Source organism: Thalassophryne amazonica, chromosome 17 (assembly GCF_902500255.1).
Source record: "Thalassophryne amazonica chromosome 17, fThaAma1.1, whole genome shotgun sequence".
In the NCBI taxonomy this organism is placed as follows: domain Eukaryota; kingdom Metazoa; phylum Chordata; class Actinopteri; order Batrachoidiformes; family Batrachoididae; genus Thalassophryne; species Thalassophryne amazonica.
Window position 1 is genome coordinate 39,722,951 of NC_047119.1, and position 18,949 is coordinate 39,741,899.

General features: G+C 41.3%; 2 protein-coding genes across 5 annotated transcripts in view; both read right to left on the reverse strand.

Annotated features, from left to right (window-relative positions):
• wdr91 (WD repeat domain 91) overlaps nt 1-11,274 on the reverse strand; it is a 32,447-nt gene extending 21,173 nt beyond the window's left edge. The window contains exons 1-5 of one of the 3 annotated variants that reach the window (XM_034192440.1): nt 11,150-11,245; nt 5,429-5,564; nt 5,163-5,342; nt 946-1,153; nt 766-848 (exon numbers count right to left, since the gene is read on the reverse strand). In XM_034192440.1, coding sequence (XP_034048331.1) covers nt 766-848; nt 946-1,153; nt 5,163-5,342; nt 5,429-5,551 — 594 coding nt within the window. In that variant the 5' untranslated portion in view covers nt 5,552-5,564; nt 11,150-11,245. Of the gene's footprint in view, nt 1-765; nt 849-945; nt 1,154-5,162; nt 5,343-5,428; nt 5,566-11,149 lie in introns of all 3 variants that reach the window. The other 2 variants (XM_034192442.1, XM_034192441.1) reach the window with 2 other exon arrangements.
• A 364-nt stretch (nt 11,275-11,638) lies between these two features.
• The window catches only part of man2a1 (mannosidase, alpha, class 2A, member 1), a 36,860-nt gene continuing 29,549 nt past the window's right edge, over nt 11,639-18,949 (reverse strand). The window contains exons 21-25 of one of the 2 annotated variants that reach the window (XM_034191962.1): nt 18,542-18,683; nt 16,474-16,607; nt 16,095-16,289; nt 14,280-14,390; nt 11,639-14,162 (exon numbers count right to left, since the gene is read on the reverse strand). In XM_034191962.1, coding sequence (XP_034047853.1) covers nt 14,004-14,162; nt 14,280-14,390; nt 16,095-16,289; nt 16,474-16,607; nt 18,542-18,683 — 741 coding nt within the window. In that variant the 3' untranslated portion in view covers nt 11,639-14,003. Of the gene's footprint in view, nt 14,163-14,279; nt 14,391-16,094; nt 16,290-16,473; nt 16,608-18,541; nt 18,684-18,949 lie in introns of those variants that run through there. The other variant, XR_004565958.1, reaches the window with a different exon arrangement.

Sequence of the window (18,949 nt, forward strand, 5' to 3'; positions counted from 1 at the left end):
ATATTTTGTTTTACAATTTCACACAAATTTCTATTATTTTACATTGGGCTACATTTCACTGACGTCCAAAATTACATTTAGATTCCAAGCATGTTTTCTTATTGACCTTTAAAGAGAATCAGTTTGGATGGTGAAGCACTGGCTGCCTTTTTTCCCCTCATTTCGCTTCTGTTTAACAGGTGCCATAACTGGCTCAAGGCACTCTCTCCACCCTTAGTAATGGCCGTCGTTTGCATGCCGCTAGTCACGTGATGTCCATTCCAGGTCTATATTTCCATGGAGGAGACAAAGCAGTGAGGAGGAGACAGACACTGATTGAACTCACACAGAAGTCGTCTCCAAAACCTCAAACTGACGTCTGAACTGAAACTAGGACTAATGTCATAAAGCAAAAGTGACAAAACACAGTAATCTTAACGAGACAGATGGTGGCAGATTTGTACCATGTGACTGCAGGTGGACCGTGGACAACAACAGCACTATGTTAGCTGAAGCCTCCAGAAAACCTCACGGTGTACAATAAAGATATGAGCTATTACCAAAGTATGAAAAAAATTTGTAATGGAAATAAGAATTTAGAAAAGAGCTTCAAAATATTGTTGGGCCCAAACGACCACTGCCCAATGACAGAATACTGTGGCTCATCTCGGACGTGTTTCCGGACCCTGTACTGTTTTCTGAAGTCAGGATGAGGTGTCTCCTGGCTGCATTTTAAGCTTCATATTTTCTTGAAATGAACTGAAGAGTCATTTTGAGGATTCTGACCAGCTGGCGAAGCTGCTCGTTTTCTTCCATCACATTCGCCCTCTTCTGGACTTCAGCGTCAAAACTCAACAAGACCGGCTGAGGTGGAATGAGTTAAGGACTGGAAACCGGAAAGACTCCAGTTTAACGTGCAAACATTTTTTTCATTGATCAATTTTAAGAATCAGTACTGAAGGATATGCACACACTGGAAGAGAACAGACAGGAAGTTGTGCAGTGAAACCAGGAAGGTGTCAGCCCACTGTCGAGAAAAATACGGTGAAAAGGTGGGGTTCTGCTCAGGGGCAGCGATAAACGGCAGGACAAACCAATCCCGCCACTCAGCCTGACCCTGCAGCTCTGCCGCCTGTTTCTGGAAAAACTCCAGAGTTTTCTCTGTGTTTCCTTTCTAGAAAAAAGAAAAGATTTCAGAGGGAAATGTATATTTATTAGGGGTGGGCAAACATAAAAAATCTTAATCGCATTAACTCACTGGCTTTCTGTGATTAATCATGATTAATCGCATGGTATATGTGAAACCCAAAAATGAATTCAAAAGCCGCTTAAAAGCAGTTTTATTTGAAAATGTAAATGAACATTGCATAAATTTGAAAATGTAAATTTCAACTGAAACACACGAATGAAATCAAATATAAAACCACTGGCAGGTCATTTGTTATCCTGTTTCATATCAAAATAACAATATTCATGTCCATGACTAAATGTACTACAACAAATACGTCACAATTGTACACATACCACAATTTGATATGTGTACAATTGTGATGTATTTGTTTTGTTGTGATTTGGCACTTTATAAGCCGATTAAATTGAATTGAAATTGAACATTTTATTGAGTCTTAAATAAATATGAATTTGGTCACTGGATCCTTAAACTTTGTACATAATGAACTCTACATGGTGAATCCTTGATCTCTGGGCATAAATAGGAATAAACTAAATCTGTAGTTTTTGTCAAAAGCATTTCCTTTCACACACTGGCATGAATGTGTTTCCATATATCTGAGCTGAGCTTAGAGCTGCTGTGCTTCACTTCAGGATGTAATTTGAAAAGAAAATACAGCACGTTTCATTTTGGGAGGAAAAAAAACGTTTTAGTCGATTGTAGTTTCTTGTCTGTATTACATTTGGAAAGAGGTGTCATTTTGAAGTTATTAATTCCAACCGGACTCTGTCTCAGCCGCGCAGCGTTTCGAGCTGTGTGAACGGAACGGAGGACGATTCAAGAGTCCCAGTTAGTGACTTTAATCCACACAAAAGTGACTGACGATATTTTAATGGCTTTGCGAAGGGTTAAGAAGCGGCTTGCCGTTTCTGAAGAGCAGTGAATCAAAGAACCAACAAGCTACTGGATCGAAGCATTGCTTCAATGGTTCATGGTTTCAAAGTGGAGCCGCGCTGCAGAAATAGTTTATTACAGACCAAACCCTGAATATCCGACTTTATTTGTACGTCCGTATGACTCTGAAACTCAGAAAAATTCGTATCATTTACGGACTATAGGTTGACATGAAAACCACCGAAAAGCTGTGTTCACCGCGGGGACACGTTCGGCTATTCGAGATTATTCAAGATTTTTTTTTTTTTTTTTTTACCGATGACGAACGATGCGTAAAAAAATTTGACCGATCCAAACCGGTCTGGATCCGGGCCTGATCCTGTAGAACTTTGTACCGAAAATGTCCATTCAAAAGTTCGGCGTCTTTCTGCATTTTGTTTTGTTGTGAATTGCATAGCCTGTACTTTTCTTGATCCTCGTGTCGTTTTTTTGTGTGAACTCAGCAATCAGCAGGAAGCAGCAGCATAAGCTCGCCCCCGACTGACGCTTTCAAAATAAAAGGCAACGAGCAACAGTCATAAAAGGCTAAACCCCCCCCCCCCCCCAAAAAAAACCGCAGCGTTAAGGGGAGGAACAAAATTGTCGGCGATAATGACCTCAATAATTAACGCAACGTTAGCGCGTTAACGTTGCCCAGCCCTAACATTTATCAATTAATAATCAATCATCAATCTGTGCAACTCACAATAAACAGAACCATTAGTTCCATAAATATGTGGACATTGACAAATTTCACAGAATAAGTGAAACTCAGACATTCTTCAGCTTGTTGGTAAATAACAAAATTGTGAAGGTGAGAACGTGTTAAAGAACGACAGGAGGGTAACCATCTGTTGGTGACAGTAAAACGTGTCACCTTGATCTGAATCAATGAGTTATGAGGCTCAGATCCAAACACTGTCTGGGTCTGTACTCTGACTGCAGCGAGTGACGTCTCAGTAAGGGAGACTTTTTACTCAGAGCATCACTTGGTGTTTGGTGACTGCCCCAGAGGTCAAGCTCGACTGACCGATTTCCGTGAGACCACAGAATCTGACAGTACTGGCTACAAGGACTGTATATCCTGGGCCCGGTTTCATAAAGCAGTCTAATCATGTTTACTGGACTAAACTCACTTATTCGACTCATCTTTTGACCTTAGTCGTTGCACAAAGCGCTTAAGCCCCGGTCACAACCCACCGTGCATTTTTTTTTAGGCGTACGTTTTCTGCGGATGCCACGGCCACTACGTTTTTGTGAAAACGTACGGAGGCAGTAGCAAGAGGAGGGAGGGAGTACGTTCAACGCACGTCTCTAGGAGTGTAACGATAAAGAGAGTTGACAATAAAGCAGTGTGTGTGTGTGTGTGTGTGTGTGTGTGTGTGTGTGGGGTCGCTTTTCTTTTTTATGAGCGGGACCGGAGCGGCAGGTGTTTTCCGCTGTCGGCGATGCATGAGCATGTCCAGCCTGCAGCGGTCAGATGTACGAGTGTTTACTTGCCTCGAAAAGTTACAGCTAGTTAACAGACTGAAGCTGTGGAGTGTCTGTGTTGCTGACGTTTGGAAATAAAGTCCAAGTTCAAGTGAGAAGCTGCGTTGTGCATGTAAGCCTGTCGGCCTCCATGTGGTGAGTGCCGTAAACCGTACTGCCTACATACGGATTTGGTTAATTCAATAGTAAATGAATGAAAATGTGCTGCTTTGAATCCGTACTGAGGCAGTACTCAAAGCGTGCGTCATCTGTACTGCTGGTGAATCCGCAGCCTGACCGCAGCGAAAGTCCTGCATGCACTAAAACCTCTACGTCGTGTCTGTGTGCTCCTAAATTCGTACTGAGGCAGTACTTACGACGTACAGATCTCCAAATTTAGCCCACGTTTTTGCAAGTAGACTGCACGCACGTGCAAGTATGGCGGGTTGTGACCACGGCTTTAGTCGGTTAAAGTTTTGCGCTACCCGACTAAAGTTTTTAGCCTGGTACAGAGGAGGCTAATCTTGTTTTAGTCGACAAAACGTCAGTGTCTTACCTCAAAAAAGGCAGCTATCGTACCACCACTTGATGGAGGAGGAAGGAAGGAGAGACTTGCGGCTGGACCGAGTGTTCCAAGACCGGAATAATCCATTGGAGATGCTTACGGAGGGCACTTCTCCTGTACTGCTTCGGACTCAGGCATGTTTGTAGCAGATGGACCAACCCGGAAGTAAACAAAACTGTTGCACATCAGAGATGTTTCTTGGCAACGGTATTCGCAAGGCTGCGATGACTATGAAAATCGTTGACTAATGTAAGACAGGTAATCTACAAGTTTAGCTGTCGACGTGAAATGGAGATTAGATGGCTAATGTAGGCGCCTAAGCTTTGTTGACTAAGTAAGGTTACTAATCTAAAAGATTAGACTTCTTTATGAAACCGGGCCCTGGTTTCAATGTCCAGATCCACACTGATGCACATGGTGTTCTAATCCTGGAGCTGTTCCAAGGAGATTGATCATGTCCTTGTGGGAAAATGCTGGAGGTTCCTGCAGAACTGTAGAGTCAACAGAAGCGCCCAGTTTGTAAATTTTGACCACAGCCTTCTTGTGCATTTGTGGAGTCTTGCAGACTGCTCCCTGATCAGTGTCCAAGAATAAATCTGGCCAGATTTCATGGTCAGACTGCTTCATTGGACATTGCAGACCAGAGGACTTCCAGATGTGGATACATCTGGAGATCTGAATGGAATGTAGGTGTTCTTCTGCAACTTGAACATTGATGAGGATTGAACTGAGCAGCCTTATCAAGCTGATCCTCCTGCTGGGATGTTAGACATCTCCGCTGAACCACCAGATGCTGGTGAGATCACATTGGCTGCAAAAGAGATGAGGGTGGGGAACAACTGTGGGAAGAGAAAGCTGCAGAGATCTTCAGCATTGTAGCGGAGATCCTCCAGGCAAGCAGAGACGCTGTTGTCGTAGCATTGCAAACAATCTTTGTTTCCATCCCAGAAATTTTTAATGATTTTTTTTTTTTTTTTTTTGCAGAATAAAGGTCTGGAACTATATGTGCTCAGAGTTTTAGGACTGAGTCCAACTCCAGGTTACCTGGACGGCGCTGATAATGTAATATCTGTACAGGCTGGTCCGCAGCTTGTTGACGGTGACTCTGTAAACTTCCTCCAGTCTGCAGAAGAGACGTCTGTCCAGGTAAAGCCAGTACTCCTTCAGACCGGACAGGTCAAAGGTGAACACCAGGTGCTGCAGTTGCTCAATGATCTTGTCAACCTGCACAAACAGTGGATCAATGTTTCTGATCATCTGGTCACCAGGACATTCTTTTGCTGATATTTAAAGGCGAGTATGTCAGATACCCTGAAGCCTTTCTCCTTGTCGGCCTTGATGTCTGTATCCAGGTGTTTGAGCGCGTTCGTGAAGCCACGATACATCAGATACTCTCTCACATACTCATCCATCCTCTCCACTGCCGACCCCATGGTGACCTCTCACCCTGCAAACAGGAAGAATAGGACTTTTTGGCCTGTTTCACCATAAAGCAGAAAACTTGTTTCAAGCTTTAAGTCCACTTTCCTAAAGAGATCATTGAGTCTGAAACAGTATTCTAAAGCAGGTTTCATCACTCACCAGCTGCTGCAGAATCAGACGTATAAAACGAGAAGAAAGTGTTTGTTTTTAAACTGTTACAGATATTTTACAGGAACCTTCATTCTACAAACTGAGGTGAAAAGAAATGAGGAAAAACATTTAAATCCTCGGATAAAATTCCCAAAGACTGACACGTCATTTTGACACTTCAGGAAATGATTCTTTGAGATTACCAGCGAAAGATTCATCTGTAAAAAGTGACTCTGGGCTCTGATCGATCCAGGTGAATTTTCTGCTTTGGTTCATGCTGGCACTTTCTAACCTGCACACTGACCTGAATATGGAGACTGACAGGACCATCAAGTTATCTGTGAAACCTTGTTGGTGATTGCAGTGCTGTTGGTGGCCACTAGCGGCCGCTGGTGCATCATATAAAAATTCTATTGTTCTCGAGACCTGAACCCACATGCATTCGTGCTGTCTAAAGTCTTCCAAGATAAACCAACTCATTGGAAAAGAAAGTTCAAGGTCGGTGCATTTCAGTTGTCATTTGTCCACCAGAGGATAGAGACGTCATAAACAAAGTTGTTTTTGTAAATTTTAGTGTTTTGGCTCAGTGATGAAGATTAATAGAGGTTTTCTGTATCACAAATATTTATTTGATATCAGATCTAACTGGAACTTATTAAAACTAACAACATAAGTAGCAGCGGTGAAAACTGAAGCTTAGGGGCCTCATGTACAGACTTGTGTGAATTTCCTACTGAAACATGGCGGACACCAAAACCCAGAAACTGACTTAAGCACAAAAAAATTCAGATGTATCAAAGTGTGCGTACGCATGGATCCAAGCATGTTCTGTTTGTACATCCCAAAATCAATGTGGAATTGAGCACATATGCACACGCACCATGGGCCTCATGTATCAACGCTGCGTACGGCGATATTTGAGCGTATATGGGGTGTACGCCAAAACGGCTGTGCTACTTGACATTTATCAATGTGGTCGTTGGCGTACGCTGCGCTGAAATATACACCAGGTCGAGAGGTGTGTAAATTATACACCAAAATGAACCAGCGCTGGAATCCACATAAAAATGAAGATGATCAACATGATAAACAGTGCCATTATACAAATCAATGCATATGTTACATAAATAACACTTTTCTGATTATACTACATAATAATCAATACAAATCCCACTTTTGCGGGATTGTTATGGAGCACGATCCGTGGCTACAGCGCTGACTGCAAAGACAGTTGATAATAACAACTGTAGTTTCGTCATTCCCTTAATTCGCCCGTGCTGCAACCAGGTTATGATGTCTCCATTCGGTTGTCACAATAAAATAAATACAGAAATACATTTAAAAAATAAAGAAATCTGACAGATTAGGCGTGTCTTATTAATTGAGCGAGCAAATATCCACATGTCAAGAATTATTGACATGTGAAAAGAGAATACAGTGGTCCCTCGCTATAACGCCGTTCACCTGTCGTGGCCTCGGAGTCTCGCGGAGTATTTAGTCCAATTTTGCATGCCTTTTTTTACAGTGTTCTGTGTTCTGTGTATCTGTTTATAAGAATCTTGTTGCCCAGAAGAAAAAAGAGCGCCAACAACTACTCATAACTGTGTTTGTCACACGGAAACAAACACCTGCAGCCAGGTGTGAGTGGAAAAAGGCACGGGGTCAGGACGCAGAGGCCCGATCTGTGACATACTGGTCAGTCACTATTAATAATTTCTTATGTGTCCGACCTCGTTCGTTGATCGTTAAAATTAATTCGTTAGTTCTAAATGCCATCATAATTATTTATAGGAAAACTTTCTATTTTTATTTCTCAAACAAATGTTTGGGCCTGAAACAATTTGGTATTATTTTCCTACTAAGGTCTGAACTTTGAGAGTGTTTACACACGAGAGAAAAGTGAGAAAATGTTCATGCCTGATTGAGAAAGTGTATAAACTGTGTAGTGAGGGGTTTTACAGCTTTGAAACGTCTATAATAATTGTAAAAAATAACGCTGACTACGTCGCGGTTTCGTGTATTTCAGGCTATTTTTTAGAACGTAACTCCAGCGATTAATGAGGGACCACTGTAACACTTTATTGATTATATACTACAAAACAATTGATACGACGGCCGCTTTTGACGCTCTATTGACACGCGTCGTGATTGGTGAAGTTCTTTTTCATTGCCGTCTTCCCGGCTTCAGTGTCGTAAAATGAGGGTGTGTCTGAAGCAGAGTCTGAATATTATGGGCGTGTTTATTATAATTACGATTGTTTCCACCCGCCGCATTTATCAAGATCATGTCAGGCGTACGCCAGAAATGGGCAGGTGCGCACTGCTTGATACATGTCATGGCGACTTTGGTGTATTTCAAGTTTACGCCGTAAATTTACACCACAAGTGCGCAACATTGATACATGAGGCCCCATGTCTCTAACAGTTGAAGTGTACCTATGATAAAAATTACAGACCTCTCTCCATTCTTTGTAGGTGGGAAAACGTGGGAAATCAACAGTGGATCAAATACTTATTTGTCTCACTGTACAGGAGAGAAAGTGAAACTAAAGTATCAATCTCACTACACTGGTATCGATCAATATCAATACCAACGTTGGTATCGATATTAGGTTCGATCCACCCACCAAGTGTCAGAAGTAAATTATGTCCAAGATATCACTGTTAAATGCAACAAAGATGAAATTAGCAAGAAAAAAATCTGTTACTTATTTGGGTACAATTTTGGATCATCCCCTTTCTAGTGAGCCAATGGTAAACACCATTTTCAAAAAGGCAAATTCAAGACTGAAATTTTTGTATAGAAATTCATCTGCTGTAAACAAACCAAGCAAGAAAACTCTCTCTATAGCTGCCATGTCACGTGGATCACACTTGTTCCTCTTGGTATTTTGGCCTTAATAAAACACTAAAGAATAAACTTCAAATAATTCAAAACAAACAAACCCGATTTATTTTGAAGAAACAACCTCAAGATAACATAGGTGCTATGGAACTCAACAGCATTGGTCTACGAGTCACCCAACTAAAACTCAATCATGCCCACAAAATATTTCATAACCTACCCCAGCATATATCTATATACAACGAGGAAAATAAGCATTTGAACACCTTGCGGTTTTGCAAGTTCTCCCACTTAGAAATCATGGAGGGGTCTGAAATTTTCATCTTAGGTGCATGTTCACTGTGAGAGACATAATCTAAAAAAATAAATAAATCCGGAAATCACAATGTATGATTTTTTTATATAATTTATTTTTATGTTACTGCTGCAAATAAGTATTTGAACACCTACCAACCAGCAAGAATTCTGGCTCACACACCTGTTAATTTTTCTTTAAGAAGCCCTCTTAATCTGCACTCTTGACCTGTATTAATTGCACCTGTTTGAACTTGTTACCTGTATAAAAGACACCTGTTCACACAATCAATCAATCACACTCCAACCTGTCCACCATAGGCAAGACCAAAGAGCTGTCTAAGGACACCAGGGACAAAACTGTAGACCTGCACAAGGCTGGGATGGACTACAGGACAACAGGCAAGCAGTTTGGTAGAAGACAACTGTTATGATTATTTATTAGAAAGTGGAAGAAACACAAGATGACTGTCAATCTCCCTCGGTCTGGGATTCCATGCAAGATCTCACTTTGTGGGGTAAGGATGATTCTGAGAAAGCTCAGAACTACACAGGAGGACCTGGTCAATGACCTGAAGAGAGCTGGGACCACAGTCACAAATATTACATTAGTAACACATGATGCTGTCATGGTTTAAAATCCTGCAGGGCAGCGAGGTCCCCCTGCTCAAGCCAGCACATGTCCAGGCCCGTTTGAAGTTCACCAGTGACCATCTGGATGATCCAGAGGAGGCATGGGAGAAGGTCATGTGGTCAGATGAGACCAGAATAGAGCTTTTTGGAATCAACTCCACTTACAATGTTTAGAGGATGAGAACGACCCCAAGAAAACCATCCCAACCGTGAAGCATGGGGGTGCAAACATCATACTCTGGGGGTGTTCTTCTGCAAAGGGGACAGGACGACTGCACCGTATTGAAGGGAGGATGGATGGGGTCATGTATTGCAAGATTTTGGCAAACAACCTCCTTCCCTCAGTAAGAGCATTGAAGATGGGTCATGGCTGGGTCTTCCAGCATGACGATGACCCCAAACACACAGCCAGGTCAACTAAGGAGGGGCTCTGTAAGAAACATTTCAAGGTCCTGGAGTGGCCTGGCCAGTCTCCAGACCTGAACTCAATAGAAAATCTTTGGAGGGAGCTGAAACTCCAAACCTGAAAGATCTAGAGAAGATCTGTATGTAGGAGTGGACCAAAATCCCTGCTGCAGTGTGTGCAAACCTGGTGAAAAACTACAGGAAACGTCTGACCTCTGTAAATGCAAATAAAGGCTACTGTACCAAATATTAACATTGATTTTCACAGGTGTTCAAATACTTATTTGCAGCAGTAACATCCAAATAAACTATTTAAAAAAATATCATACATTGTGATTTCCGGATTTTTTTTAGATTATGTCTCTCACAGTGGACATGCACCTAAGATGAAAATTTCAGACCCCTCCATGATTTCTAAGTGGGAGAACTTGCAAAATGGCAGGGTGTTCAAATACTTATTTTCCTCACTGTAATATGAGTTCAACAGATGTTCCAATATACACAGCTATACCAGACCACAGCTGCAGTTATTATGTACCAAAGGTCAATAGTTTCACTCAAAATTCATTAATTTTTACTGCAATACGTGATTGGAACAGCTTGCGCCACCACATTCAGCTAATTGAACATAAAATAACATTTAAGGAGGTTAAAAGTATTTAGAGGTAAAATCCCTGTCTACTGGAAATGATTCATTTACAAGATTAAATTTTAACATGGCAATGACTAACTGTGGTAACGACTGTTTTTAACCAACTATTGTGATATATTTATTTATAATTTAATTTACTCTTAATTTTAATATAGACTCTCTCTGTCTCTCTACACAGGGACCCCAAGAGTTAATCAGAACATTAACTCTGCTTTCTTTGCCAAGCCAACATGTTTTATTTTATGATATGTATGATTTTCAGTGTTTATATTTGTGCTATTTTATTGTACTGTATATTAACTCTAGGATGTTCTTTCTGTTATGTTTACGTACTATTACGGCTCTAAGTTCTGTGATCTTTTTAGTTATGTTTATATTTATGTGAATATGTTTGAAGTTAACTTGTGCTAAAACAAGTTTAATATCAAATTAGTTTGTGTACAGTTGCACGTTATCTTTTTCTATTATTTTATGACGTACTTATGATTTTATGCTCTGTCGCTGTGATTGCAGCAGATCATATCAAATCAAACATTAATTTGAATCAAACTAGCATTAAGAATGTTTTAATCTTTATCGTTCGGAGGCTTTTATGGATTAAAAAATGTGATGTAGGTGATTTACGACGTACCTGTGAAATGACGCGGCCTTTGTGACCTTTGATTGCAGAATTATTTTTTTTTTAAAATCAAAATAATTCAAGAAGGCAGAAAAACGATTCAAAACATTAAAATCTACTTCCTGCTTTAATCATGTGACCTCCTCATATGGCCGAGGCGCGCCCTCTGCTGGCGCTTCTTCAGTGACATCTTAATAATAATAATGAAGAATTTCCCTTAATTTCATTCCGCCAAGTGAGTGTCTCTCTCTCTCTCTCTCTCTCTCTCTCTATATATATTTCTGCGCACGTGCGTGTGTGTCTTAAGATGTACATCCTCAGGTCAGATGGAACTTTTGTCTTTTTTTTTTTTTCTTTACAATTTAGAGTTTTCTAAATTCTTGTGGGTAAAATTAAACTCCAGTGTCATGGATTTGATTTTTGGAGAGTGTAATGTTGAAGAAAGTAACATTTATCTTTGTTTAGTTTGATTAATGCAGTCTGAATAATTACACTTCTGATCTGACTCCCAAATATTTTTAATCTCAGGCACAGATTCTTAAATGATATATATTAATAATAGTACAAATCAGTCACAAAGCTTCACATAAAGCAATCAGATTTGAAGCAGGATTCACTTTGCATTGTTGTCAACAGAAAATGATGTAATTTTACCTGGAACCTATCACATAATAAAAAAATATAAACAAATTTAATTACATTTTTTAAATATAATTTATTCTCTATTTTTAAACCACAAATTTAACCACACACACACACACACACACACACACACACACACACACACACACACACACACACACACACACACACACACACACACACACAAGTACTTGGCTCAGCAAAAGAAATCAAAAGTGAAAAACAGAAAATTCAAACACCACTGAAGACCATTTTAAAGATTTATAAATTTATGGTTGCTCAGATTTTCTCCTTTTTGAATCATTATTTCATCAAAATATTTTCCTTCACAGTAAGTATTCATAAAAATTAAATATATAAATTTGTGCATAGTAACATTCACAAAGGCTTTTAAAATCTTATTTTTAAAGACATTTTAAATTAACATTCACACATTGACACACAGTTACACACTTTTCTGAGACAAAAAAAAAAAAAAAACCACTCCAGTGAATATTTTCAGCAGGAACACAGCATCATAGACCCACGATTGACAGTTGCCATAGTAACAGTTTACATTCTATTTAAAAAAAAAAAAAAAAAAAAAAAAAAAAAAAAAAAATCAATCCATCTTTTTCCTCCCTTTGTATCAGTATAGCGACCATTAGCTCCACCCCTACAGAAGAGGGGCATGGTTATTCAAACACTGAAAACTATTTGACCTTTTACTTTCATGGGTGTATCAAAGACATGGTCATGTGCTCACTGACCTTTGACCTTTCAGTGCTGATATTCAAGTTATTACTGAATTAAAAATTTGTCCATTTATTTGATTCTGATTGATTTTGACAACATAAATCACTGTATTTTTGGTTTTCTATATTTTATTTCGAGTATGTTTTATGGGCCAAAACGTCATATTTTTTAAAACCTGCATTTATTTATGTTTTCTAATTTGTCAGAAGTGGACATGAACTCTGATCTGATGGCCCAACAGGGTTGAATTACTAATTTTAAGTTGATGTTTTGATGTCCCAGTAAAGACAGGAAGTTTTGAAGTCTGTTTTACGACAGAAGCAGGTAGCCCCTGAGCCTTGTCAGGGCCCTGGTGCCTTGTTGGCGCCCCAGGGTCCTTGTCGGGCTGGTCTGTTTTTTTCCTGGTGCAGCTGTAAACAATCTTTGTTTCAATTTGTTAGGTTTCATCCCAATAGACTAAAACGAAGGACTTGATGACTCCGGAAAGGGTCGGGTTAGGGAGCAGCTCTGCTGCTGCATCCACTTCACCACAGAACAGCCTTGGGTCCTGGTTGGCAGCCACCCAGGAGAAAACTGATCCATCCCCACCTCTCCAAAGTAACTATCTAGCTGCTGCAGCCAGGTGAAGTGTGGGTGTGTCCTTGACCTTCTGCAGTCTCTGGGGTCCTCAACACTGAGGCACCAGTGTGTTGGATCATGAGAAATCCAGAGAAACACACCACATGACCAGTAAATTTTAGCTGATGTTCCCTTACGATGTCAGAGATCCTACTCATCAAGAGTCTCACTAACTAATCGCTCATTGGACACAAAGTCATTCCAGCGGGACCCAAGGATCCTCCACAGAGACCTAGCACCAAAGACATCCAGTCGTCACCTTAGGTCAATGGTTACAGCCCAATTCTCAGGAAGCACCAGAACCCTAAAGACTTGGACCTTCATTCTCCTGCAAAGATATCAGCATCATCAAGCACCTCTGACCTTTGACCTCATGACAAAGAAATAGCGGATCACTTGGATGTCAACAACAGACACAGCTCTGTCCTTAACAGAATTCTGTCATAGTTACTTGTATTTCAGTAATTTGGCTAGTAATCTGGCCACGCCCACACAGACAGCTACTTTTGGGAGGTGAAAATGATATGGTGATCTACCGTAATGGCTGTCATCCAGGACTGAGGGCAGCATGTTCCCGCTCCAAAACTTTAATGTTCAGGACATGAGATTCTTGGACAAGGACACAGTCTTTATGCATTCCCATGTAATTACTTTAGTCCCAATAAAACCCGTCATAAACCTGCAGCTCCAGAGAGTCAAAGTTTTTGCTGCTTTCCTGATATTTACAGATCCACAGGAAAACTGCCGCTTCTCATGGCAGCAGTGACACAGGAAGTGGATGCTCACTGGCTGGAAAACTTTATCCCACAAAAAACAAACAAACAAACAAACAAAAAAAACAAAAACAAAAAACAAACCCTTTAATGCCCTTTAGTTGATTTGCACACGGAAGGCTGTGATTTCCATTGGCTGCAGGCGGACGATGCGAGGCCATGGCAGCACAGGCTCATCGTGGTCATGCAGCAGAGTGAGTCCAGAGGGACGAACAGAACCAAACTCAAGAGGAGCAAAAACACGGTCCAAGTCTACCTGATAGGAATAAAACAAGTGCATTTCAGAATAAAAAATTACAAAATGTCTACATTTTTTGGAAAAAACAAACAAAAAAAAAACAACAAAAAAAACACACTGGGTCCCACTCCCCACCTCCTTGTGTGCACTCCACGTGCAACGAAGTGGCACAACAGGGGCACAACTACAGTCAAAGGCCTTCCTGTGGAGGAGAAGACCCACTTCCTGTGAAGGACTTCCTGCTTCCTGTTTACAATAGAAAAATAAAATAAATAAGATTTTGTCCCATCTGTTCACAAAACTAACTAAATCTATTTCAGTAAATCCATTGACACCCCCCCCCTTTTTTTGGGGGGGGGGGGGGGGGCAATTTCCACAAACGGTAGGAAACCTCCAGGGACCTGCAACATCAGAGCTGAACTACTTCAGGCGGGTGGAGATGCTGTTCTGCTGGCAAGGTCAACAATCTTTGTTTTGATCTGGAAAATAGGTATCATTCCTACAGACTGAAAGAAAGGACTTGTTGTCCTATTCTGGAAAGGAATAGGTGATCATATGGATTATAACAACTCCAGGGGTGTCATTGCTCTGTGTGCCAGGGAAGGTGATTGCAAGGATTATTCTTAACTGGATTCAGTTCTAGCTACTTGCTGTGAAACAACCAGAACAGTCAGGATTCACAACCAAGAGGTCAACCATTGACTGCACTATAGCCCTGCATGTACTCAAAGAAGCCTCTGTTGATTTTCACAGAGCATTTATTTTGGTTGACCTGACTGCTTTCTGGGACATCCTGAGAATTCGCAGGATCACTAACTACACAGTGAATTCTGGTGTTCCTCAGGGACACCTGCAGGCTCCTCCACAGTTCAATACATGCATAGACTGGGTGCAGAGACTTTCACTGATCTCAGCAGTGATGCTCACATCTCCGGGTCCTTGGCCTTTGGGATCCAGAGATGCCTGGGAACTATGGAGTCATGAGGTTAAAGGTGCTTGGTGATGCTGATATCTGCAGGAGAACAAAGGTCCTGGTGCTTCCTGAGATTTGGACTTGAACCAGTGACCTAAGGTGACAACTGGATGTCTTTGGTACCAGGTCTCTGTAGAGGATCTTTGGGTCTCACTGGAATGACTTTGTGTCAAATGAATGGTTACTCAGTGAGACTCAGATGAGGAGGATCACTGACACTGTGAGGGAACATCAGCTACCACATTTTGTCCATGTGGTGTGTTTCTCTGGACATGATCCAGCACAAAGGTGTCTCACGGTAAAGGAGTCAAATGATGTGTTGGGGTCATTTAAACACACCGTGTCGACTGTTTCACTTTTAGGTTGATAGAAACTGTTGCACCTGGCTGAGCCGGACCTCAAGTTCTCCTGAGTGGCTCCTCAGCACGGCTCGTGTGTCCCTCAGGAGAATCACTGTAAGTCAGGAAAGGATGGTTAAACTTGTGCCAAGTCTGAACATCTTCAAAACTTTTGGGAGTTAGTCTGGACTCCTGGCCACTGTGGCACCACCCATCCTCAACTGGAGGTGGAGTGATGTAAGCTCACTGAAACTTGATGTCCAGTTTTCATGATGGATATGCAAGGTGTTGCTCTGAGATATGAGGTGATGAAAATGGAGTGCACACCAGCTTTGGAGTTACACAAAGTTGTCCTGTGCCTCCCCCGGCCCGTTCCAAGGCCGATGTGAGCCAGTCACAGTCCTCTGCATAAAAAAAAAAAAAATTCACAATCACCAGAACCAGAAAGGAGCATCAGCCAGGAAACCACCAAGAAATCAAACCATGAGCCGGCAGAGCCACCAACTACCCCACAATGTACCTCAGCCCAAACCAGAACGGTAGGACCCAGGATCAGTTGGAACCAGTTCAAAAGGTTCATTTGAAATGGATCTGAAACAGGTGGCACTCTCTAATCCTCACAGGTGTGTTTTTGCAAACCTTTTCATCCTCCAGTGTCTTCAGGTTCAACAGGTGAAGGTCACACGGCAGCGAGGACTGAAGTGGTGTGAAGGGGCGTAGCTTTGGCAGCCGACTGTCACCACGAGCAACAAGTGTGATTGGTGGGTGGCATAGAGAGAGTGAGGTCAGGTGGGCTAGCAGTGACAGCTGCTCCACTAAGGCTCCACCCACATCCTATTTGAAAGAGTGTCCGCAAACAAAGAAATTTTTATCAAAAATGTTTCAACAATAATTTTTTTTGTATCATACGCATACTTACTAAAACGGGTTTAAAAAAAAAAAAAAAACTTTCCCTGAGATATTTAGTGGTTCAGACAGAAAAATGTTAGGAAGTGGACAGTTAAAACCTGCCCCTCACCTGAGATCCACCCTTCCTGCTCTCCAGCAGCAGGCTAAAATGGCTCGCCGTTAGTTTGTTGTCAGTCACGCCCTGTCCAAGGCCACGGTTATCATCTTGCTGCAACCGCCGGTCTAACACCACCTCCAGCTGGCCTGCTGGGTCAAAGGTCAAGTGTCACAACTACAACCTACTGTAGTTTGAGGCTTCGCACGGATGCCGCAGTCGCTCACTTTGTCACAGTAAATACGCCATGACTGACGAATGAGATGGGAGTTTACATTCTCGAGATATGGCCCGTGTGTAAAAATTCATTGATGAGCGAATGATAGATTGAATGAAAATGTACAAATGTTTCTTGTTCTGTCTCCGGGTGTTAAAATAAGCTTTGTACTATAGTGCCACCTAATGTCTGGGCACCGAGGTGTAGTGAAGCGTGAATGTGGATTTACCGCGTTCTGTGTCCGTGTGAAGCCTAAACCAGGTTATTAATCAGTCAGACTGTAAGGATGCACCGATACCACTTTTTCCCAGACTAAGTACAAGCATGAGTACTTATAGTTGGGTACTCGTCGATACCGAGTACTGATACAAATACTTAATGTTACCATTAGTTTTATGATGACTTTGAAAATGTTTATTCATCAGTTGTTCCTTACTTTTTGACTGTAACTGCTACCAATATCATTAGCTTTGCTTTTATTTACAAACATTTCACTTAAATCATGTAACTTCACTTTTTGACTACAACAAATTGTGCTTTAACATTAACCCTGTGTTTCTTAACAAACATGACAATGCCACACATCTCATTTGAAATGTAACCTGTGGACTTCAAAACTACAAAATGTACAACATCAATAACTGAACTGAAACTGTCCATCAATAACTTTACTTATGTCTGTGAGCACCAGTGCTGCCACAGTTACTTTGAAAAAGTAACTTACTTTATGATTACTTACTTTACTGATTACTCAATTTTAAAACTAAATTAGATTACTAGTTACTTTCAGCAGCTGCTGACAACACCCCCCCCGCCACCTCAACATGGAAATGATAACCAATTTTGCCAATACTGACTTTATAGTCTCCCTTTCTTGACTACAATGAACAAATACTTGTTTTATAAAAAATAAAATGAAGACATCTTTCTTGACCCCATATTTAAATGTTGACAGCACTGTAACAGTAAAACTTCCAATTTATAATCTACATTGTTTATATAACTATTAAATTTTTAGTAACCTATTAAATTGTTTCTAACATTTTTGCAACATTTAAATTCTTTCTCAACATTTTAATTGTTAAAATTATTATTATTATTATAGTATTAGTAGTAGTAGTATGAAAAATTGTCTTCAAAAGTGGACCTGTAGTCTAGATATGTGGAGGGGGAAGCACACACCCCCCTCCCCTCCGCCTGGATACGCCCCTGGTTTTCTGTCTGTGGAGGAAGATTTGACAATGTGTATTTATGGAAAAAGCACGACCAGATTGAGAAGTAGGGAATTTGTTGTACATTTTTCAGTACTTTTGTACGTCATGGCATCCACAGAAAGAGACTTTAAGCGCATTTGGGTGTAAAAAACAAGTGTTGTTAATGCGTGCGAATCAACTGTTTTTAGCGAGGACTCACACGGAGCAGCACAGAGTTTTAAAGAAAAAAAAAATGTAAAAATGTCTTTGTAAAGTTCAGTGCAGGTGTGCTGCCATCACCCCGCTTTCACAGACAACATCTGTACTCAACTCTGAGCTGTACTACAGAAAACAGATGAAAAACTCACAGTATCAAACACTTCGGGTGGAGAAGTGGGCAGTTCTGTCAAACCGCGACCTCCGCCTGCCCACAAGCTGCCGCGATCGACCCACAATACAAACACAAAGCATTGAGAGTTTGACATCACGCTGCTGTAAAGGAGTATCGGGTGTCTAGTATCGGAGCAGTTTTATGATTACAAGTACACGTATGTACATACGGGATCAGGCCGATACCCAATACTGGTATTGGCATCAGTGCACCCCTATCAGACTGGTTTCTATGATCAGTTACAATCATCAATATTTTATTGTGTGAAGTAGAAAATCAGACCCTGTTGCAGCGAGGCTACGGCCTGACTCTGAGCCGACAGCAAAGACAGACGTGATGATGCATCCTGAAGGAAGGAAGAGGAGCTCATTGGGTAAAAGTTGGCCTGTAGGGGGAGCTTTGAGAGCGTCCGACGCTGCTGCATCTGCACAAACACAAACAGTCAGAATCAGAAGACAGTTTTATGGTGCGTTTCAAACATGGCATGAGGGTTTCCCCTCCCACAGACATCACTACACTACAGCATCCAACACATGACAGAACCACCCTGGGTCCTGGTTTGCAACAACCCAGGTTGACGTTCAGTCCATCCTGACTTCAGCAAACTAACCATCTATCTACTGCAAGCAGGTGAAATGTGGGCGTGTTCACAGCCTTTTTCCAGCTGATGGGTCCTTCAGCACTGAAACA